The sequence below is a fragment of the Leptodactylus fuscus genome, chromosome 4 (genome assembly GCF_031893055.1).
Source record: "Leptodactylus fuscus isolate aLepFus1 chromosome 4, aLepFus1.hap2, whole genome shotgun sequence".
NCBI lineage: Eukaryota > Metazoa > Chordata > Amphibia > Anura > Leptodactylidae > Leptodactylus > Leptodactylus fuscus.
The window spans coordinates 125,330,366-125,351,802 of record NC_134268.1 but is presented as its reverse complement, the minus strand read 5'-3'; the positions used below and the strand labels follow the sequence as shown (position 1 = coordinate 125,351,802).

At 43.2% G+C, this 21,437-nt stretch overlaps 1 protein-coding gene across 2 annotated transcripts in view; it reads left to right on the top strand.

Annotated features, from left to right (window-relative positions):
- Nucleotides 1-21,437, top strand: part of LOC142200577 (poly(rC)-binding protein 3-like) — a 411,290-nt gene that overhangs the window by 349,214 nt on the left and 40,639 nt on the right. For both annotated transcript variants that reach the window (XM_075271023.1, XM_075271022.1), the window contains one exon: nucleotides 18,298-18,467. In XM_075271023.1, coding sequence (XP_075127124.1) covers nucleotides 18,298-18,467 — 170 coding nt within the window. The remainder of the gene's footprint in view (nucleotides 1-18,297; nucleotides 18,468-21,437) is intronic.

The following is a 21,437-nucleotide window of genomic DNA, read 5'->3' as shown; positions in this document are numbered from 1 at the left end:
AAGTCACAGTTTTACCCCACCATCACAGCCTATCAACTACACACTTTCCACACTTTCCAAAAAATCTCTATCAAATCCGGATAATACCTGGAAACCTTCTTTCTTCCCCAATTGGTTGGACAGAAACCCAAATTTGACGCTAAAGAAACATTAACAAGCACCCCTTGAAATCACTTTGCCCATGACAACCACAGATGGAATAGGCAATGGGGAATCCAACAGTACCCACCCTGAATGGTCATAGTGGATATATGTGTGTGTGTGATGTGGTAATTCACTTTTATGGCCCTTAACATGAGCCCTTCCAAAGTAAGTTACAGGCCCTTAAGCTGAGCTACCAGCAGAGATTGAGGCCCTTCAGGTGACTTCAGCCTTCTACCTGCAGAGTTTTAGGCCCTTTTGGTGAGTTGAGCCTTGTACCAGCAGAGTGTTAGCCCCTTTAAAATTCTTAGCCCCTAAAACAGTGGTTCCAGAACCATCACTCTCACTGTCCTTTGGAACGGAACAAAATTCAGCAGAAATGTTTTTGGCCCTTTGGGTAAGTTGAGAATTGCACCTGCACGTGTCCTGTAACATAAGGGCCCTAAGTTCTGCGCAAAGTTGCACAAAGTTCCACTTGACCACCGACACGTGGACAAGTGCATGCGGCCAGGGACACTGCATCTCAATCACAGCACACTGCCTGAATGTAGTTGAGGCTGGGACCGTGTCGCAAAATGTGGCAGCCTGCTTTGTCTCCCCGCCCAATATTCTTGGCAGGAGTGCTGAAACCCCACCCTCCTCCGTTAAATCGACCCCAGCTACGAGCTGGAAGTGCTGAAACACTGGCACAGCAGGCCGTGCTGAAGCTCATCAGTTTGGGGGACAGACAGCACAGTGCCTCCGAGGTCAGGAATGCCATCCTGGATGAGATGGGAATGTTTTTTGCCCCGCTGCACCTGGGCCCAGGTGCAGTTTGGTGTATGATAATGGTCGGAACCTGATAGCAGATCTGGAGCTCGCCAGACTCAAACACAGTCCACACATTGCCTACGTTTTCAAATTATTGGTGCAACGGTTTCTAAAAACGTACCTCAATTTACACAAGCTACTGGTTAAAGTGTGGCACTTGTGCTCCCACTTTGGCAAGTCTACAGTACCTGGTGCTAGCCTCAATACACTCCAGCAATGCCTACATGTGCCTGAATCACCGGCTGTTGTGCGAGGTCACCACACACTGAAACCCCAGATATACCGTATGTTGAGCAGGGTGTCTGAGCAGCAAAGACCTTTGATGGAGTTTCATCTACAAAACCCAAGGGTTCATAAAAGTCAGCTCCCTCAGTTTCTGCACCATGAGTTTCCATGGGTGGCAGACTTATGTGAAATCCTATCCCATCCTTTCCACTGGACAAGAAACATTAACATGCGCTCATCACAATTCCTGATATGACAGCTGCGTTAAACAGGGTGCAGGGTACAACGCAGACCAGGCCCGAGCACCAGGAACAGGAGCTACAATGGCTAGCGGATAATGCTTCCAGCTGCTTTTCCAGCAGCCGGTCAGCCACTACTTGCAGTTGTGTTCATACCCAAGAGTCTGCCCCTACTTCCTCCCAACATGCCCAATCTTCCCAACAGAGTCATTCTACCCTTGCCCCCTCCCAGAATCTCTTTTCGGGTCCTTTTACTGTCTCTCCCTCTGTTGAACCACTTAACGAATCCCAGGAGCTACCAGACGACTTTGTGTGTACTGAAGCCCAAACACTGGACAATCAACTGGCAATTTTGTAGTTGTGGACCTGCAACCAGCATTTTCTGTCCTCAGTGATGATGATGAGACAAAGTTGCCATCAGGGGATGCTGTTGTCATGTGCGGTTTGCAGTAAGAGGAGAGTGAGCAATTGGAAGAGGAGTTGGTGGATGACGAGGCCACCGACCCTAAATGGACAGGGGTGACATATAGTGGGGAATGCAGTGTAGATGTGGAGGCAAGCTAAGCAGGAAAAAAGGTGGCTACAGGCAGAGGCATGTCCAGAGGCAGCAAGGCCAAAGATTTTCCGTGTACTAGCCACTCATGCAAAACTTGCCCATGTTGCCAGACTAATTCCTCCAAAAGGCTAACAACTGCCATCCGGTCCACTCCCACCAGGGGCACACTCTCTAAGGTCTGGTACACGTTAATGGCAACTCCTGGCCAAACTACTGCCACTGAGGGGCCTAGTGTCACCAGGAGCGACAAATATAGGCGCATGTTGCGGGAGTACCTGGCCGACCCCAGCTCTGTCCTTTCCGATCCCTCTGCGCCCTACATTTAGTGGGTCTCCAAGTTGGATTTGTGGCTGGAACTTGCGCTCTATGCATTGGAGGTCCTTTCCTGCCTTAATTCCAGCGTGCTATCAGAAAATGTCCTCAGCACAGCCGGTGGCATCATCACGGATAAGCACAGCTGGCTGTCAGCTGACAGTGCTGACCGGCTGACGCTGATCAAAATGAACAGCCACTGAATAGACCCATCATTTTCATGTCCAGCAGTGTCAAGCACCCTGACATGAAGTTTGATGTGCGTACTCACCCTCTACAATTCTTCCTCCTACTCATACTCCTACACCATCAGTGTTGCACAATTCTGCTCCTACTAGGCTCAATTCACACTAATTCCCCCAAACTCTTCTGGTTAGAGGGGTGAAAGCAATGTAGGTGTGGATGCAAGCGCCGCAGCAAAAAAGGTGGCTAAAGGCAGAGGCATGTCCAGAGGCAGCAAGGCCACTCATGCAAAACTTGCCCATGTTGCCAGACTTATGCGAGATCTCTCCATGTCTTTGAGGAGTCCACCAAGAGGGTCAGCTGTGACGACGCACTCATGCGATGCGAGAATCCCTCATCACCATTATGGATAACGCATTGTACGCTAAGGAGTCAGGCATAGGAGCAGAACCTACCAACAGGATAGTCAGTGCACACTCCTGTCTGCTTCACAGCGTATATTGATGGGGGAAGAGGAGGATGACGAAGTGGCAGATGATCTCATTGTCACACAGGAGGCTAGCGTCACCCCCTGGCCAAACTACCGCCACTGAGGTGTCTAGTGTCACCAGTTACATGACAAATCTAGTGCGGTTTGCACACTTTGCAAGTCTAAACTGAGTAGGGGCTCTGAAAAGAGCAACCTTACTACCTTTTGTGATTTGGAAGGCAAGCCCTGGGCTCAGTGGGAGAGAAAATGCAGGAAAATTGTCGCCCAGCGTTGCCAACACTGCCTCTTCCACTGTTTACAGTGCTGGTGCTGCAGTCCAGACCACCAGTCTGGTGTCTCTGACACTTTGGGGAGTGCACCCTTATCCGCCCTTTTTGCCTGCATCATCATACACCATCATGTGCCTTTTCCCAGCCACTCCCCATCTCCCAGGCGTTTCATTACAGGCAGAAGTACAGCGCAAGCCACCCACATGCCCAAGCCTTCAACGGCCTAATCTAAAAACTGCTGGCCCTGGAGATGTTGGCATTTATGCTTCTGGATACTCAGGCCGTCCATCACCAGCTGGGGCACCTCCCTATGCTGGGCCTAGCCGTTACTACTTCTCTTGGTGTGCTTGCGCCTGCACGTGTCCCATAACATCAGTCGGGCCCAGAGTTCCGCGCTTTGCTGCAAGGTCCACTTGACCACCGACGCATGGACAAGCGCCTGTGGTCAGGGATGCTGCTTCTCTGTAATGACAGGCCATGTGAATGTAGTGGCGTCTGGGCCCGGGTGCAGACTGGGGTGGTCTATCTCCTCTCCCAGCCCAACAGGGATTCTCTGAAAGCCTACTCCTCCGCTGCAACCTCCACCCCAGCTAAGAGCTGGAAACGCTGTAACACTGGCGTGGGGAGATGTCAGCAGGCCGTGCTGAAGCTGATCAGCTTGAGGGACAGACAGCACACTGCCTCTGAGGTCAGGGATGTCATCCTGGATGATATGGCAATATGGATTTGCCCGCTGCACCTGGGCCCAGGCATGTTTGCGTATGTGATAATGGCCGGAACCTGGTAGCAGATCTGGAGCTTGCCAGACTCAAACATGGTCCACACATGGCCCATGTTTTCAACTTGTTGGTGCAAAGGTTCTTTGAAAACTACACCATTGTGCCTGATATACTTGTGAAAGTGCGGCCATTTTCGTAAGTGAAAAATAGCCTCTGCTAGGCTGAAAACATTCAGAGCACACTCCTGTCATCTTCACACCGTTGGCTGGTGGAGGAAGACGAGGGTGATGAAGTGGCATTTCATGTCACTGTCCCACACGAGGCTTGAGGGTGAAGTTCAGTGCATCCCATTGCTTCAGCACGGATGATGTGAAGGGGATTGGAAGATGGAGAAAATGGAGAGTGACCCTTGCAGTTGGGGGCAGCGAAGTCATGCCAAGTAACACACTGGCACACATGGCTGACTTCATGTTGAGTTGCTTCTCAAGAGACAAAGGCACACTTCACATCATGGAGAGCAAACAAAACTGGATTGACCAATAATTGGATTGAGCTTATATAGCCTGACTGAATTGCTGTGTATCACACTTAGCTTTTTCGGGGTAGACCCCAAAAAATTGAATTGAGATTATATAGCCTGGCTGAATGAACGGCTGTCTCCCACTTGGCTTTGTGGGGTAGACCCTTAAAAATTGGATTCAGCGTACATAGCCTGACTGAATTTCTGTGTCTCCCACCTAGGTTTTGGGGGTACACACCCTGGAGATCTGGATTGAGCATACATAGCCTGACCTAATTGCTCTGTATCCCTGTTTTGGGGTTACACAGCCTGAAAAGCTGGTTTGCACATATATAGCAAGAAGTAACTGCTGTGGATTGCTGCTATTTTGTTGTGGCCCCCCAAAATAAAAGCTGTTTGTCTGGTATATAGCAAGAAGTAACTGCTGTGGAATCGGCTATTTTGTGTGCGGACACCCCTAAAAGCTGGTTGGAACGTATATAGCAAGTAGTAACTGCTGTGGATGCCTGCTATTTTGTGTGCGGACACCCCTAATAAAAGCTGGTTGGAACGTACATAGCAAGAACGCTATGCTCCTCTCCCTTTAGTATATAGCTCTAAAAAGAGCTGTTTTTCTTCGGATTTTCCCTGCCTACTACAAGCTAATGCCTATCTAGCCCTCTGCAGCTATGTCTCTCTCCCTATATCTGACCGCAAAAATGGCGAATATGCCGGCGGCCGTTCTTATAAATGGGAGGTCACATGTTTTCGGCAGCAAATGTTTTTTTTTTCCAATTTTTTTAACTGCCTCCGTTGTCGTAGTTCCTGTCCCATCTCCCCTGCACAGTTATTGGTGCAAAAAAAGCGCTAGGGAAGGTGGGAGGGGATACGAATTTTTACTGCGTTTGCCTCGTGGTATTCGATTGGAATCGAATACCTTGAATGGCCTGATATTCGATCGAATATCTACTCTATCAAACGGTGTTCACTCATCTCTACTCATTGGCACTCCTTCCCTTCTGCGTCTTGCGGTGTGCCCATGTATCATTTTACATTCAGACACTATGGTATTCGGGAGAACTTGCACAACAAAACGTGTATGCATTTTCTTCTCTTAACCATTTGTGAATGTGTAAATTCTAGGGCTTAATGAAAATATTAATACAAGAAATTGAAGCATGTAAATTTCACCTCCATTTTGTTTTAATTCCTCTTAAATGCGCATAGGTTTAAAATATTTTGTATATATGCGGTTTTGACTTATTTCAGGGGCGCAGTTTTGAAAGTGGAGTGATTTATTGGGGTTTCTAATACAAATACCTTTCAAAACCCCTTCAGAACTGAATTAGCCCCTTAAAAAATGAGTTTTGAAAATGTTCTTGAAAATGTAAAAATTGTTGTTTTACTTGTAAGCCTTATAATGTCTGTAAAATATTAAATGATGAAATTTTGATGCCAACATATAGCAGAGATATGATTAATTAGATTGAAGGGCTTATTTGGTTGGATTGACTATCTGTATGAAAAGCAGATCATTTAAAACTTTTTAGATTGCAAATTTTTTAAATTTCCAGCAAATTTCCTATTTTTTCATGATTTAACACAAAACATTATTAATAGAGATGAGCGAACAGTGTTCTATCGAACACATGTTCGATCGGATATCAGGCAAGCTCCAAAAAAATTTGATTCCCCTCCCACCTTCCCTGGTGCTTTTTTTGCACCAATAACAGCGCAGGGGAGGTGGGACAGGAACTACGACAACGGGGGCATTGAAAAAAATCGGAAAAAGTAATTGGCTGCCGAAATCAGGTGACCTCCATTTTAGATGAATAGTGGATTTCAAATCCGGGTCATATGAGAATGTGAACTTTGTGACTATGTGACAGGGATAGCTGTACAGGCAGGGATAGCTGTACAGGCAGGGATAGCTAGGGATAACCTTTATTTAGGTAGGAATGTTATTAAAAATAACTTTTTGGGGCTCTATCGGGTGTGTAATTGTGATTTTTGTGAGATAAACTTTTTCCCATAGGAATGCATTGGACAGCGCTGATTGGCCAGAGTACGGAATTCGACCAATCAGCGCTGGCTCTGCTGGAGGAGGCGGAGTCTAAGATCGTTCCACACCAGTCTCCATTCAGGTCTGACCTTAGACTCCGCCTCCTCCAGCAGAGCCAGCGCTGATTGGTCGAATTCCGTACTCTGGCCAATCAGCGCTGGCCAATGCATTCTATTAGCATGATGAAGTAGAGCTGAATGTGTGTGCTTAGCTCTACTACGCCGGTGGAGTAGTTGAGCTAAGCACACACATTCAGCTCTGCTTCATCAGGCTAATAGAATGCATTGGCCAATCAGCGCTGGCCAATGCAAGGGTTCCAGTGCACCCTCGGCTCTGATGTAGCAGAGCCGAGTGTGCACAAGTGTTCTAGTGCACCCTCAGCTCTGCTACATCTGATGTAGCAGAGCCGAGTGTGCACAAGTGTTCTAGTGCACCCTCAGCTCTGCTACATCTGATGTAGCAGAGCCGAGTGTGCACAAGGGTTCTAGTGCACCCTCGGCTCTGATGTAGCAGAGCCGAGTGTGCACAAGTGTTCTAGTGCACCCTCGGCTCTGCTACATCTGATGGGCTGACCGGCACACGGTGTAGTTGAGCAGAACTGGCTCAACACTGCTGAGTCTCTGCATACCTATAGGACTGCATTGGCCAGCCTTCGGCCAATCAGCGCTGGCTCTGCCGGAAGAAGCGGAGTCTAAGGTCGGACCTGAATGGAGACTGGTGTGGAGCGATCTTAGACTCCGCCTCCTCCAGCAGAGCCAGCGCTGATTGGTCGAATTCCGTACTCTGGCCAATCAGCGCTGTCCAATGCATTCCTATAGGAAAAAGTTAGCTTGCAAAAATCGCAAGCTGACAGGGATTTCCATGAAATAAAGTGACTTTTATGCCCCCAGACATGCTTCCCCTGCTGTCCCAGTGTCATTTCAGGGTGTTGGTATCATTTCCTGGGGTGTCATAGTGGACTTGGTGACCCTCCTGAGACGGATTTGGGTTCCCCCCTTAACGAGTATATGTTCCCCATAGACTATAATGGGGTTCGAAACCCGTTCGAACACTCGAACAGTGAGTGGCTGTTCTAATCGGATTTTGAACCTCGAACATTTTAGTGTTCGCTCATCTCTAATTATTAACTAATATTTACCACTAAGATAATGTACAATATGTCACAAAAAATGGTCTCAAAATTACTCTGGTGAGTTAAATTATTGCAAAGTTATTGCCATTTGAAGTGAAACATGTCAGAATTTTAAAAATGAGCCAGTCAGAAGTGGATTTAACAGAAAGGAAATGTCTAAGAGATTCCTTTATGTTTTCTGTTAGGTTAAGGCCCCACGTGGTGTGCCGCAGCAAAAAAGCACTGCGGGAAAAAATGCGGCGGTAACACATCGCAGTTCTTCCTGCAGGGCTTTAGACAGAAAGTTTGCAGAGGTCTCCTCTGCAGACTTTGTTTCAATCATACCTATGGGGAAACTGCCGGCATTTCCATAGATATAAATGACATCCTGCGATTTGCAAAACCACGCCAGTTTTCAAAATCGTGATGTGTCCACAACACGATTTTTACAGCAAGGTGGGCATAGGATTCACTAGAATCCCATTCAGAGCAAAGTTGCTCTGACTGTAAAATGCCGCAGGCAAATCGCAGCGTTTATGCCTCTTGGGGCCCCAGCCTTTAGGACACTTACTAGTTAGCCCCATTTCAAAAATGTCCACTGCAATACAGTACTTTGTATATGCAGCATGAACTGTTGCATACAAAGCTCACATTCTATCTTTATTTTAGACTTACCATACGGTGTAGGGTTGCTTCTACACTTTCCTAAAATGCCTTTCTTATGCTGTATTATAGCTCAGTTTTCATGAGAATCTGTGTTTTATTCTCATGTAAATTAGCTAAAAAAGTATTTAAGGGTATGCCTTTTACTGCTTAGCTTCACTCTCTGCTCTAGATAACCGCCCTAGCAGCCACTCAGCTCCAACTGCTTGAGAGACATTTTTCTACATTTAGGGGCCATTATGTAGAGTATACATTCAAGCACTGATACACAAATACTAAAACTTAGCGTTTATTAAATAACCCCTAAAAATTCTTATTTGAAAGCATACATAGCTGGGATGATTTAGGAAAACCTGCACTCGCAGGGGGTTGGACCCGATGGCCCTTGAGGTCCCTTCCAACTCTACCATAAGAAAAAAATAAATAAATAAAATTGGCCAATGACAATCCAGCCACTAGAATATGCACAAAAGATATAATCCCATAGGTTCAGATAGGGACAAAAAACATAACCATGTCAGATATCCATATGCCCATAAATAAGAAAATGGTTCGGTCTTACCACCATAGATGATCATACAGTTGTTATTCAAATGCCGATGAGTAGACAGACCCTAGATGTCCCTAGGTCACTGTCCCTTTCACCCTGTATAATAGCTCCCCCCCTAACAAGGGCAGTCCCAAACTGAACCTGTAATTAACCCTTACCAGTCCCTATGCGGAGTTTCAGGATGTGTTTACACCCCTCTTCAGGGGACCTAACTAATCCTAAAACTGAAAAGATGACTATTAGTTCAAAATAACCCTCTCCAGCACGTTTGTGCTCTAAGGGAGAGGGCTTGCACATTCAGCACAGTGGTGCCTATGAGCAGGGGTCACAATCCGGAGGTTAAATCTCGTCCTGTCTTTCTCAACTAACCATTAGCAATTTCCCTCTCACTTAATCTAGAAGGTTGGCTCCTCACCTGTGTTTGGGGTTCCAACAAGTGTGCTTGACGCGTGGCGCAATGTTGGGCGCACTAAGATGATGTCATGCGCCCTGTTCGGTGCCCGAGAATGACATTGCGTCTCTGCACCTAGTGCAAGTCGCATCCCCGACTTTCTCCGGTTCCGCGAGACTTACACTGAACTCGCGCCTGCGTACTGGCTATTAAGTCCAGCCATTAGTCTAACGGCCATATCACTCCAGTGCGCATGAGTAGGTGGTAAACCCATCGTCTGGCATCGTATTGCCAGATAGCTATCTTTCCCCACATTTCAAGGGGAGAGAAACAGATAACCACGCCTCCCCATTCTTTATTTGTTTTGGGAATCAACCACCACTTTTCTTGCGAAGGTATATAGACATCACCTTTGGGACGCATGTTAAGGCTAAAATATGTTAGCCCCGACCATCCCAGCCTAATGCTATTTAATAGATATGAGCGAACAGAGTTTGATCAAATAGCTATTCGATCGAGTATCAGGCTGTTCGAGGTATTCTTTTCCAATAGAAAAAATCATGAAAAAATAGGAAATTTGCTAGAAATTTAAGAAATTTGCAATCTAAAAAGTTTTAAATGATCTGCTTTTCATACAGATAGTCAATCCAACCAAATAAGCCCTTCAATCTAATTAATCATATCTCTGCTATATGTTGGCATCAAAATTTCATCATTTAATATTTTACAGACATTATAAGGTTTACAAGTAAAACAACAATTTTTACATTTTCAAGAACATTTTCAAAACTCATTTTTTAAGGGACTAATTCAGTTCTGAAGGGGTTTTGAAAGGTATTTGTATTAGAAACCCCAATAAATCACTCCACTTTCAAAACTGCGCCCCTGAAATAAGTCAAAACCGCATATATACAAAATATTTTAAACCTATGAGCATTTAAGAGGAATTAAAACAAAATGGAGGTGAAATTTACATGCTTCAATTTCTTGTATTAATATTTTCATTAAGCCCTAGAATTTACACATTCACAAATGGTTAAGAGAAGAAAATGCATACACGTTTAGTTGTGCAAGTTCTCCCGACTACCACAGTGTCTCACATCTGAATGTAAAATGATACATGGGCACACCGCAAGACGCAGAAGGGAAGGAGTGCCAATGAGTAGAGATGAGTGAACACCGTTTGATCGAGTAGATATTCGATCGAATATCAGGCCGTTCGAGGTATTCGATTCCAATCGAATACCACGAGGCAAACGCAGTAAAAATTCATATCCCCTCCCACCTTCCCTGGCGCTTTTTTTGCACCAATAACTGTACAGGGGAGGTGGGACAGGATCTACGACAACATTGAAAAAAAAAAAAATAGGAAAAATCCATTGGCTGCCGAAATCAGGTGACCTCCGATTTATAAGAATAGTGGCCACCATGTTCGTGTCATTTGCAGCTTGGAGAGATAGGGACAGAGATATGCTGAGGGCTAGAGAGGGATTAGCTTCTGCTAGGCGGGAAATCTGAAGAACAACAACAGTTCTCTTTAGAGCTATACTGCAGGGAGAGGAGTCCAAATACGGTCAATCCAGCTTTCCATCAGTATGTACCCCAAACACCAAAGTGGGATACACAGTAATTCAGTCAGGCTATATATGCTTAATCCAGCTTTCCGTCATTATGTACCCCAAACATCAAAGTGGGATACACAGCAATTCAGTCAGGCTATATATGCTCAATACAGCTTTCTGTTGGTGTGTAACCCAAACACCAAAGTGGGATATACAGCAATTCAGTCAGGCTATATACGCTCAATCCAGCTTTCCGTCGGTGTGTAACCCAAACACCAAAGTGGGATACACAGCAATTCAGTCAGGCCATATATGCTCAATCCAGCTTTTTTGGGTGTATACGCCACAAAAACCTTAGTGGTATACACAGCCAAACCGTCAGGCCAAATAGGTCAATCCAGCTTTCCTGGTTGTATTCCACTCCCAAATAAAAGTGGTGTACAGCTAAATATAAAATAGAATCTCTGTTTATGGGCTGAAGCTGAATGGTGGGCCTGACACCGTATACGCTGCTGGGGCAAGTGACAACTACAAAAGAGGGGTAAAAGAATTAATTCTGGGGTGGCACGGCTGAATTGGCACTAATGGGCACAAAGTAACATCTCTGTTTATGGGCTGAAGCAAAAGAATGGGGCATAAACTTAAAATGCAGGGGCACCAATCTATCTATAACTCAAGAGAGCATATAAAAAAACAAAAAAACTTGATAGTCTTCAGTAGTTGATACCTATTTAATGGCTAACTCATAATGATGACAGATTACAATGTTTCGGAACCTCTCGGGTCCTTTCACAAGTAAATTTAAAACATTTCTGAAGGATGCATATTTATATACAAAAAGGGCACATAGGTTGTTAGAATTCCAGGAGGAGGGGGGGGGGGTTGTTAGTAATTGGTAGAGACAATGTAAACACTTACAGGTCCTTATCAGTTCACAGGTTTCTGTAAAGTGACATAAAACCATGTGACAAATTTAACCCCCTCTCCAGTGTTTGGAGCAGGGTCATAAATTTACACTCATGAATGCGTCGTTCTCTCTTTGATCTGAAATTCCCTCCCAAAACTAAAACTTTCATGTGATCAGTCATATTATGATCCTCATTGCAGAAATGTTTTGATACGGGGAGGTCCATTCTTCGTTCTTTAATTGTATGGCGATGTGAGTTCATCCGCATTCTAAGTTGCTGTCCGGTCTCTCCAACACACAGATTATCAGTGGAACATTTGATGCATATTATTAAATACACTACATTAGGTGTGCTGCAGGTGAACTTTCCTGGGACTTTATATTCTCTGTTAGAGTTTGGTATCTCTATCCTGTCAGTGGTCAGTATGTGAGGACAGGTTTTGCACCTTACCTGTCCGCATGGAACTGTTCCTGTGTTAGTTGGAGGTGACAGTGAGCTGCTGACAACCATATTCCTGAGGTTTGGTGGTTGTCTGTAGCACAGGAGAGGGGGATCTGGAAATATGGATTTTAGATGGTTGTCTTTTTGTAGTAGTGGATGTAGTTTGCGTGTGATACCTCTTAGCGTCTCCAGGTGTGGGTTATATGTGACAACCAGGGGCACCTGATTGTTTTCCTTTTCGGTATTGTATCTTAATAAATCCGATCTTGGACTGTGTTTGAGTCTGGCAAGCTCCAGATCTGCTACCAGGTTCCGGACATTATCACACACGCAAACATGCCTGGGCCCAGGTGCAGCGGGGAAAACCACATTTCCATCGCATCCAGCATTGCATCCCTAAATCGGGGGGGGGGGGGAGTAGTGTGTTTTCTGTCGGCCAAGCTGATGATTCAGTACGACCTGCTGACGTCTCCACACCCCAGTGCTGAAGCACTTACAGGTCGCAGGAGTGGCCGAGGTTGCAGCGGAGGAGTAGGCTTTCAATGAGGCCCTGCCTGGAATTTTGGGCTGAGAGAGGAGATAGGCCACCCCAGTTTGCACCCCGGGCCCATCCTCAACAACATTCACCCGGCCTGTCATTACAGAGAAGCAGTGTCCGTGACCGCAAGCGCTTTTCAATGCGTCGGTGGTCAAGTGGACCTCACAGCAAATCTTGGAACTCAGGGCCCGACTAAGGTTAGGGGACACGTGCTGGCGCAAGGCGGAGATGGCACACCAACAGAGGTAGTGACGGCTAGGAGCATCATAGCGATTTGCCGCAGCTGCCATCAGGTCACAGGAGGACTGAGTCTCCACTAGCAGGAACGCCAACATCTCCAGGGCCAGCAGTTTTGAGATGAGCCCGTTGAAGGTTAGGGCATGTGGGTGGGTTGCGCTGTACTTCTGCTTGCAATTAAACGCCTGGGAGATGGGGAGTTACTGGTAAGAGGCACATGATGTTGCAGGCAAAAGGAGCACAGGCAAGAAAAGGGGCAGATGAGGGTGAACTCCCCAAAGTGTCAGAGGCAGATGTGGAGGTGTCCAGGCTGGTTGTCTGGACTGCAGCACCAGTTCTGGTAACAGTGGAAGAGGCAGTGTCGGCAACGCCGGCCGACGATTGTCCTGCGTTTGCTCTCTCCTACTGAGCCCAGTGCTTGCCTTACAAATGACAGCGCATGGCTGAGGTGCTCAGATTGCTTTTCTCAGAGCCCCTATTTAGTTTTGAGTTGCACAGTGTGCAAAATGCACTCATTTTGTCCTCCACGCATACGCTGCAAAATCTACATCGAGGGAGGTGGCCAACATGGGCGAGTTTTGGGCGAGTGGCTAGTACAGGGAAAATCTTGGGTCTTGCTGGCTCTGGCCTGGCTTCTGTGAAGCAGCTGTCCGGTGTCTCTGGACAGGCCTCTGCCTCTAGCTGTAGCTTGACCGCAACCTTGCTCCCCAGCTGCATTTCGACACCCCTGGGCATGTCCTCGTCTATGTCCCTTAGCGCTAGGATTATGCATTTTGTGATGTATACACAGAGGCTAGATATATTGAGCGTATATCAGCTTAAGGGACTAACTTAATTTTGAAGGTCTCATGTTAAGGGCCACAAAAGTGAATTTTGTAAGGTCTTACCACATCACACACGCACACACAATGACAGTTAAGGGTGGGGGCTGTTGGATTTCTTATTGCCTATGCCATCTGTGGTTGTCATGGGCAAAGTGATTTAAAGGGGTTCATGCTAATGTTTCTTTTGCTTAAAATTTTTGCTTCTGTCCATAATAATGTTGAGGAAAAAACGTTTCAAATTATTTAGACTTTCATATAGGATTGCACATAAGTCTGCCATCCATGGGCACTCATGGTTGAGAATTGAGGGAGCTGACTTTGATGAACCCTTGGGTTTTGGAGATGTAACTCCATCAAAGGTTTCTTCTGCTCACACACCCTGCTCAATATATATAGAGACAAAAACAGAGAACAGCACCGAGCTGTATATGGTGATGTACCATAAGGTCTGTGTGGTTATAAGTGAAATGAAAGCTTCTCACCTTGTGTGGTTGTGGGAACCACAACTACTTTAGTGCTTATGTGACCACTTTAAGGGGGGTTCCTCCCTGGTGTTAGAGCTGCAGGATCTGTGCCACCCTTGGTGTCGATACAGTGCCAGTAGGATCAGAGAAGAAAGATCACTGCACTTCACCTTACGTTGATAATCATTTTGTATTTTTGCTGAAGTAAAAATGTGTAGTGTTTTTTTACTTGGTCAAAAATAAAAAAAATATTATCAACGTAAGGTGAAGCACAGTGATCTTTTTTCTCTGGTCCTACTGACACTGCTCAACACATGGTATTTAAGGTTTCAGCGTGTGGTGACCTCGCACAACAGACGGTGCTTCAGGCAGATGTAGGCGTAGCTGGAGGGTTTTCCGGTTAGCAGCAGCTACTGTAGATTTGCAGAAGTGGTCGCTCTTTTATCAGTAGCTTGTGATCGGGAAATAAAAAATGTACATTGTGGGCTCACAATCTACATTTAAAAAAAACAAAACAATTGGGGACGGTCTCTGGTATTGGAGTCAAGACCCCTTTCCCCTTAGGGTGTTCATAATAATACTTTAGTCATCTTAAAATCTTGCATTGAATTATAGCTTCTGTAGAAAATAGGATTGTTGGTTTCTTGTCAGAATCCATATACTACGGTAGTGATCTAGTTAAATAGCATTAGGCTGGGATGGTCGGGACTGACATATTTTAGCCTTAACACGCATCCCAAAGGTGATGTTTACATACCTTCGCAAGAAAAGCGGTGGTTGATTCCCAAAATAAATAAACAAGGGGGAGACGTGGTTATCTGTTTCCCTCCCCTTGAAATGTGGGGAAAGATAGCTATCTGGCAATATGATGCCAGACGATGGATTTACCACCTACGCATGAGCACTGGAGTGATATGGCCTTTAGACTAATGGCCGGACTTAATAGCCAGTACGCAGGTGCGAGTTCAGTGTAAGTGTCGCGGGACCAAAGAAAGCCAGGGGCGCGGCTTGCACTAGGTGCAGAGATGCAACGTCATTCACGGGCACCGTACAGAGCGCATGACGTCATCTTAGTGCGCCCAACATGGCGCCATGCGTCGAGCACGCTTGTTGGAACCCCGAACACAGGTGAGGAGCCAACCTTCTTGAATAAGTGGGAGGGAAATTGAGGGTTATTTAAACCTGTGTTTGCTAATGGTTAGTTGCCACTGCCACAAAGTATTTGAGAGAGACAGGACGAGATTTAGTCTCCGGATTGTGATCCCTGCTCATATGCACCACTGTGCTGAATGTGCAAGCCCTCTCCCTTAGAGTACAAACATGCTGGATAGGGTTCTTTTGAACTGATAGTCATCTTTTCAGTTTTAGGATTAGTTAGGTCCCCTGAAGGGGGTGTGCACACACCCTGAAACACCTCGTAGGGACTGGTAAGGGTTAATTACAGGTTCAGTTTGGGACTATCCTTGTTAGGGCGGGAGCTGTTATACAGGGTGAAAGGGCCTAGGGACATCTAGGGTCTGTCTACCCGTTGGCATCCATTTGAATAACAACTGTATGATCATCTATGGTGGTAAGACCGAACCATTTTCTTATTTATGGACATATGGATATATGATATGGTTATGTTTTTTGTCCCTATCTGAACCTATGGAATTATATCTTTTGTGTATATTCTAGTGGCTGGATTGTCATTGCCCAATTTTATGTATGCTTTCCTACAACCATTTTTAGGGGTTATTTAATAAACGCTAAGTTTTAGTATTTATGCATCTGATGCTTTGGAAGTTACTGTCCTCAGAAGTGGGGAGCTCTTCCACACAATAGCCTGTGCTTACGTTTGCCATTATGTAGAGTATAGGGCAAAGCCCCCAGCAGAAGACACACCCCTGAAGCCCTTTTTTTTAGTTAATTTGCATAAGCATAAATGACTGATTTTCATGAAAATGGAGCTACAATGCAGAAAAAAAAGGGCATCTTTGGAAATTATAGAAGCCATCATACAAGTTACTGTCATTAGTTTGATACCAATTTTCCTTCTGACAGACTCCCTTTAATCGGTTAATGACCACCGACGGTAAAAATTACAGCTGGCGGTCCTGGTCTCTGAAGACCGGCCAATTGTAAATTTATGGCCGGCCTTCAGAGCACTCCTTAACGGGGAGTGGGTGTTCGTTGTTACTAACAGCTAACACCCACCTCTGGAACGTCCAGTTGGAGCTGAGCTCCGACCGCAGGTTTTAACCCTGTTCTAACCCCTTGGATGCCGCCGTCTGTTTGTTTAAAAAAATTAATAAAGTTATAAAGTCCAAAAATCCTTTTTCTATAGAAAATGAATTATATAAAAAAAACATTAAAAATTAATAAAAACAATGCATATTTGGTATCACTGCATCCGTAACAATCTGTACAATAAAACTGAAACAATTTAATGTACATGGTGAACGTTGGAAAAAAACAATGGAAAAAACCCACCGGAAGTAGTGATTTTTTTCACCATCTCACCTTACAAAATATGCTATCAAAAAGTCATATGTACCCAACAGTACCATTAAAAAGCACAGATTGGCCAGCAAAAAATAAGCCCTCAAACAACACTGTCAACAAAAAAATCAACATGTTACGCCTCTCAGAAGATGACGATGCAAAAATCACTGATTTATGTCCCCAAATGTATTTTTGTTCTGCAGAATTTGTATCACATAAAAAAATAGTATAAATGAGTTAATACAATGTATTTAATAAGTTGTAGGCACCCAAAAATGGTGTCATTACAAAATGCATCTCTTCCCGCAAACAACAAGCCCTTATATGGCCACATCACCAAAAAAATAAAGAAAATATATCATCTAGCAATGCGAAGACAAAAAAAACCCCAAAATCGTCACATCGTTAGAACACAACTGACTGCGGCATGAAGGGAATATATAAGCTGTGTGAGCATATATCAGGGGACACCCCCATATTTACAGCTTATAAGGGAAAATAAACTAAAAGTGAACCCAAAGTGACCCTCCCCAATCATAGAGGCTATTGGGGACATAGTAGGGAATTTGTGTATCCAATGTACCCTGTGCAGCTTTGTATTCACTTTTCACTATCCCGCTTGAGATACTAATGCTCATTACACCCTCTGATAAATTCTGTGAGAGGTGTAGTTTTCAAAATGGGGTCACTTTTTGGAGGTTTTCATTGTTTCATTTATTTTGTTACTCTAGGGGCTTTGCAAATGAGACACGGCACCTGAAAACTAGTCCAAATTCTGCTTTTCAAATGCCAAGTGTTGCTCCTTCTCTTCTGTGCACTCCTGAGCAAAAAAATCAGTTTACACCCACATGTGGGGTATTTCTGTGTCCAGGAGAAATTGCATAACAAACTGTGAGATGCATTTTCTCCTTTAATCCTGTGGGAATGTGTTAATTTTAGGCATAAATAAATATATTATTGGATAAAAATGAAACGTCTAAATTTCATCTCTTCAAACTTTCCAAATGCTGTTTTGAATTATTTGAAGGGCGCAGTTTTAAAAATGTGGTGCTTTATCAGGGTTTCTAATATACAGGCCTTTATAATCCTCTTCATAACTGAAGTGGTCCCTACAAAAAAAAAGAGTTTGAGAAATTTTCTTGTAAATCTGGAAAATCGCTGTTAGGGTCCATTCACACAGAGGAAAATGGTGAGGAATTTGGTGTGGAATTTTCCATGCTGAAAAAAAGCCTTCCATTGATTTCATTTTGATGGGTTCTGCTACCTTTTTTTTCCACTAAACGGAATTTTCCGCTAGAATGAGCATATCGCTTTTTTTTTCGGGAGCCAGAAGAAACGGCTCCCGGAAAAAAGACCTTAGCGGCTCCCATTGATTTCAATGGGGGACGTCTTTTTGGTCAGGATTTTGAGGTGGATATGGCCTCAAAATCCTGACCAAAAATCTCTGTGTGGACTTACCCTTAGACCTGGTCCTTAACCAGTTAATAAGTTAAAGTATAATAACAAATTTTTCACCATACACCCCTCTACACAGTGTAAAAAAAAAAGTGAAATGTTTAAAATTTTTGTGTTCTTACTTGTTATAAAACATCTAATGACAGTCCATGTTTGACTTTCAGCTAATAGGCTGCATTATTGGTCGACAAGGCAGCAAAATCAATGAAATCAGGCAAATGTCTGGTGCACAGATCAAGATTGCAAATGCATCAGAAGGCAATGGTGAAAGACAAGTCACAATCACAGGATCTCCTGCAAATATCAGCTTAGCACAATACCTTATTAATGCCAGGTAAGCTCAAGTTACCAGTCTTTAATTTTCCTCATTATATTATTTAAAGTGATCAGTTTTGGTAAATATACTTGTAACATTTCAGATTTAGTCCAAATAATCAATGTTTAGAATTGTATCATTACTCTCATAGTGAACTCCAATGTCTTTTTTTTTTTCAAGCCATAACAAAAAATGGAGTGTGTAACATCATATTATAATGTTATATTGTATATTCTACTAATGACTACTGTCACCATTATTTCATACAAAGTCTTATCTTATCTAATGCAGTCTATTGTTGGTACAAAAATTTCAATATTGTACAAGGATGTCTGCAAATTTACTATGGAATAAAATCTTACAAAACCAGACTGAAAGATAAATTTAAGTTGTACGCTAGAAATGACTATCCCAACTTGTTATAAAATTTATGCTTGCAAAATTCATATTCCATTAGACTTTTGTAGGTATGGGAAAATTGTGTAACGTTCCAATGGTCATAACAACAATAGATTGAATTGGGAAAAATATAACTAAAACATTAAGTAAGCTTCCACGTCTGTGTTCCTTAATTGAATACTCATATGATGATATGGTAGATTCAATAATTATAGATATATACTAAAATTTTGTCTCAAAGTAAACAAAATAAAGGGAAGTCTAAAGATAGACCACATTTATCATAATATTCAGACTGTCTGTTTTCACTGTTTTCATTAGTAAATCTGGCCCACTTTTCTTTATCGATTTGTATATTCTTCCAAAATTACTTATAAAGATTGGTGTTGCTAACAGTACTGATGTTACTGTTTTGTTCTTTTGTTTTTGTTTTTTTAATTCAAGACACAGCATATGATTTCTTAAAGAGGCACAGTGGGAGGCAATGTAAGCTTATTTTTATACTGTAATATACAGTAATGTTATGGCTTTAAAAAAAAAAAGTGAAGATCATAAAATACCAAAAACGTGAAAACTACAGTTCGTCTCACAAAAAAAAAGCCATCTCAAATGGCTAGGTATAAAAAAAAAAAGTATGACTTGAAATCGAATTAAAAAAAAAAATTGCTTAAAGCTTAAGGCTAAGATTACAGGTAGCGAACTATGGCTGAAAAAAAAAAAGGCTATGAAAACATATCACATTGTTTTCTACAGCATTGTATGGCTTTTTTTCCTGCACTTTTTCTTTCAATATTAAATCTATTGTGTTTTCGCAGCTTAAATTGACATGCTATATTGAAAACACAGCTTTTCCACAGCAGAATGTGGAAGGGATTAGCCAAAATCTCCATCACTCTGCTGGTACTGTGAAATTAAACATTTTTTCCTTGCTTGCCAAAAACGCTGCCTTTCTGTAACATGGAATCTTAGCCTAATATCCAAAATAGATCAATGAAAGAACAAAAGGACGGCGCTCTCAGGTCCAAAGGAATTTATTCAAAAGGAAGATTGCAATCTTCCTTTGGAATAAATTCCTTTGGACCTGAGAGCGCCGTCCTTTTGTTCTTTCATTGATGCATCCTCCTGGTTTTTGACCAGTGTTATAGAGACGTGCTGCCACTCTCACTCTGACGAAGCCTAATATTGCTTAAAACGGTGTTGTGAACGGAGTCACAACCCGATCAGGTGAGAGGCCACCAGGTCCTGAGTTCCTTTCATAAATAATTCATCTATATATTTATAATAGACCATCTACACTATAAGTGTGCTCGGTGTCTCTCTATTCTCTAATATCCAAAATAGGTCAGACTTTAGAGATATATGCTACAATATATGTTCGTGTTACAATGAATTGGGGGGCACATCCAACCTAAGGCCAGTATATTAACATAAACAGTAGAATACAGAAAAACAGAATACAGAAGGCAGGTAATATTTTCACAAATATTTGTGTGAGTATTTGACTCAGACTGGTTCTCCGAATTAAATAATTTGAGTATTATGCAACTAGTATCTTCTAGAAAAAATTTGTGTAGGTTCCTCACAATATACTTTGTTTATGTTGTTTAAAGGGAGCACTATAGGGTTATCTATTTCTACTTTCTACTATGACAAAAAATGTGGTGTTTTACAGTACCTGCCAAGTGGATAGGATTCTGACTAATCCCATCCACACATTGCAGATAAACTCAGTAGCAACTTTTTGTACACAGCATGTCAATTATACTTATGGCATATGGCATTTTCCATATAGGTATAATTGAAGCAGAAAGTCCACAAAGGACTGTGCTACATTAAAACAAAAATGCAATGTGTTTCTGCAGTGGTTTTTCCTGCAGAGATTTTTGGCTGCAGTTCACTAATAATAATAATAATAACTTTTATTTATATAGCGCCAACATATTCCGCAGCACTGTACGATTTGTAGGGTTCAAATACAAACAAAAAGATACACTATAAAGAAATAGTCATTTCACACAATGGTGTGAGGGCCCTGCTCGCAAGAGCTTACAATCTATGAGGTAGAGGGGGTGACACAAAGGTAGAAGGAGCGGCATCAGAGGTAGCATAGCTTATACAGTGGTCAGACTATTTTGTAATAAAGGTTACTGTCATTACACAACATAAAACTTTATGAGCCGTCACCAGTCATGTTCTTTAACATGTGCTTGGACACATAAAGTTAGCCTGAAACAGCATCATATCATATCATGGAGCCCTAGTCTTAGACACAACAGAACACCCCTGAACCTTACATGTTTGGTTCTTTTAGGATTTAACATACCTTATAAAGCTGAATATATTCATGCAGTATTTTAGACGTTTTATTCTATAAGTAATACATATTAAAGCATTAATATCAGCATGAAAATTGTGCTATCTGGGTTTTTATTTCTATGTGCCGTTACACTTGACCGTGAATTACATGGTAACGTGTAGGCCGACAGTCTGGGATGCAAAATATGGAACAGATCCTATTTCTGTCTGATTTTGCGGCCCTGCTTATGCGGCTCCTATTCATTGAATGAATGAGGCAGTGGAACAATGGTC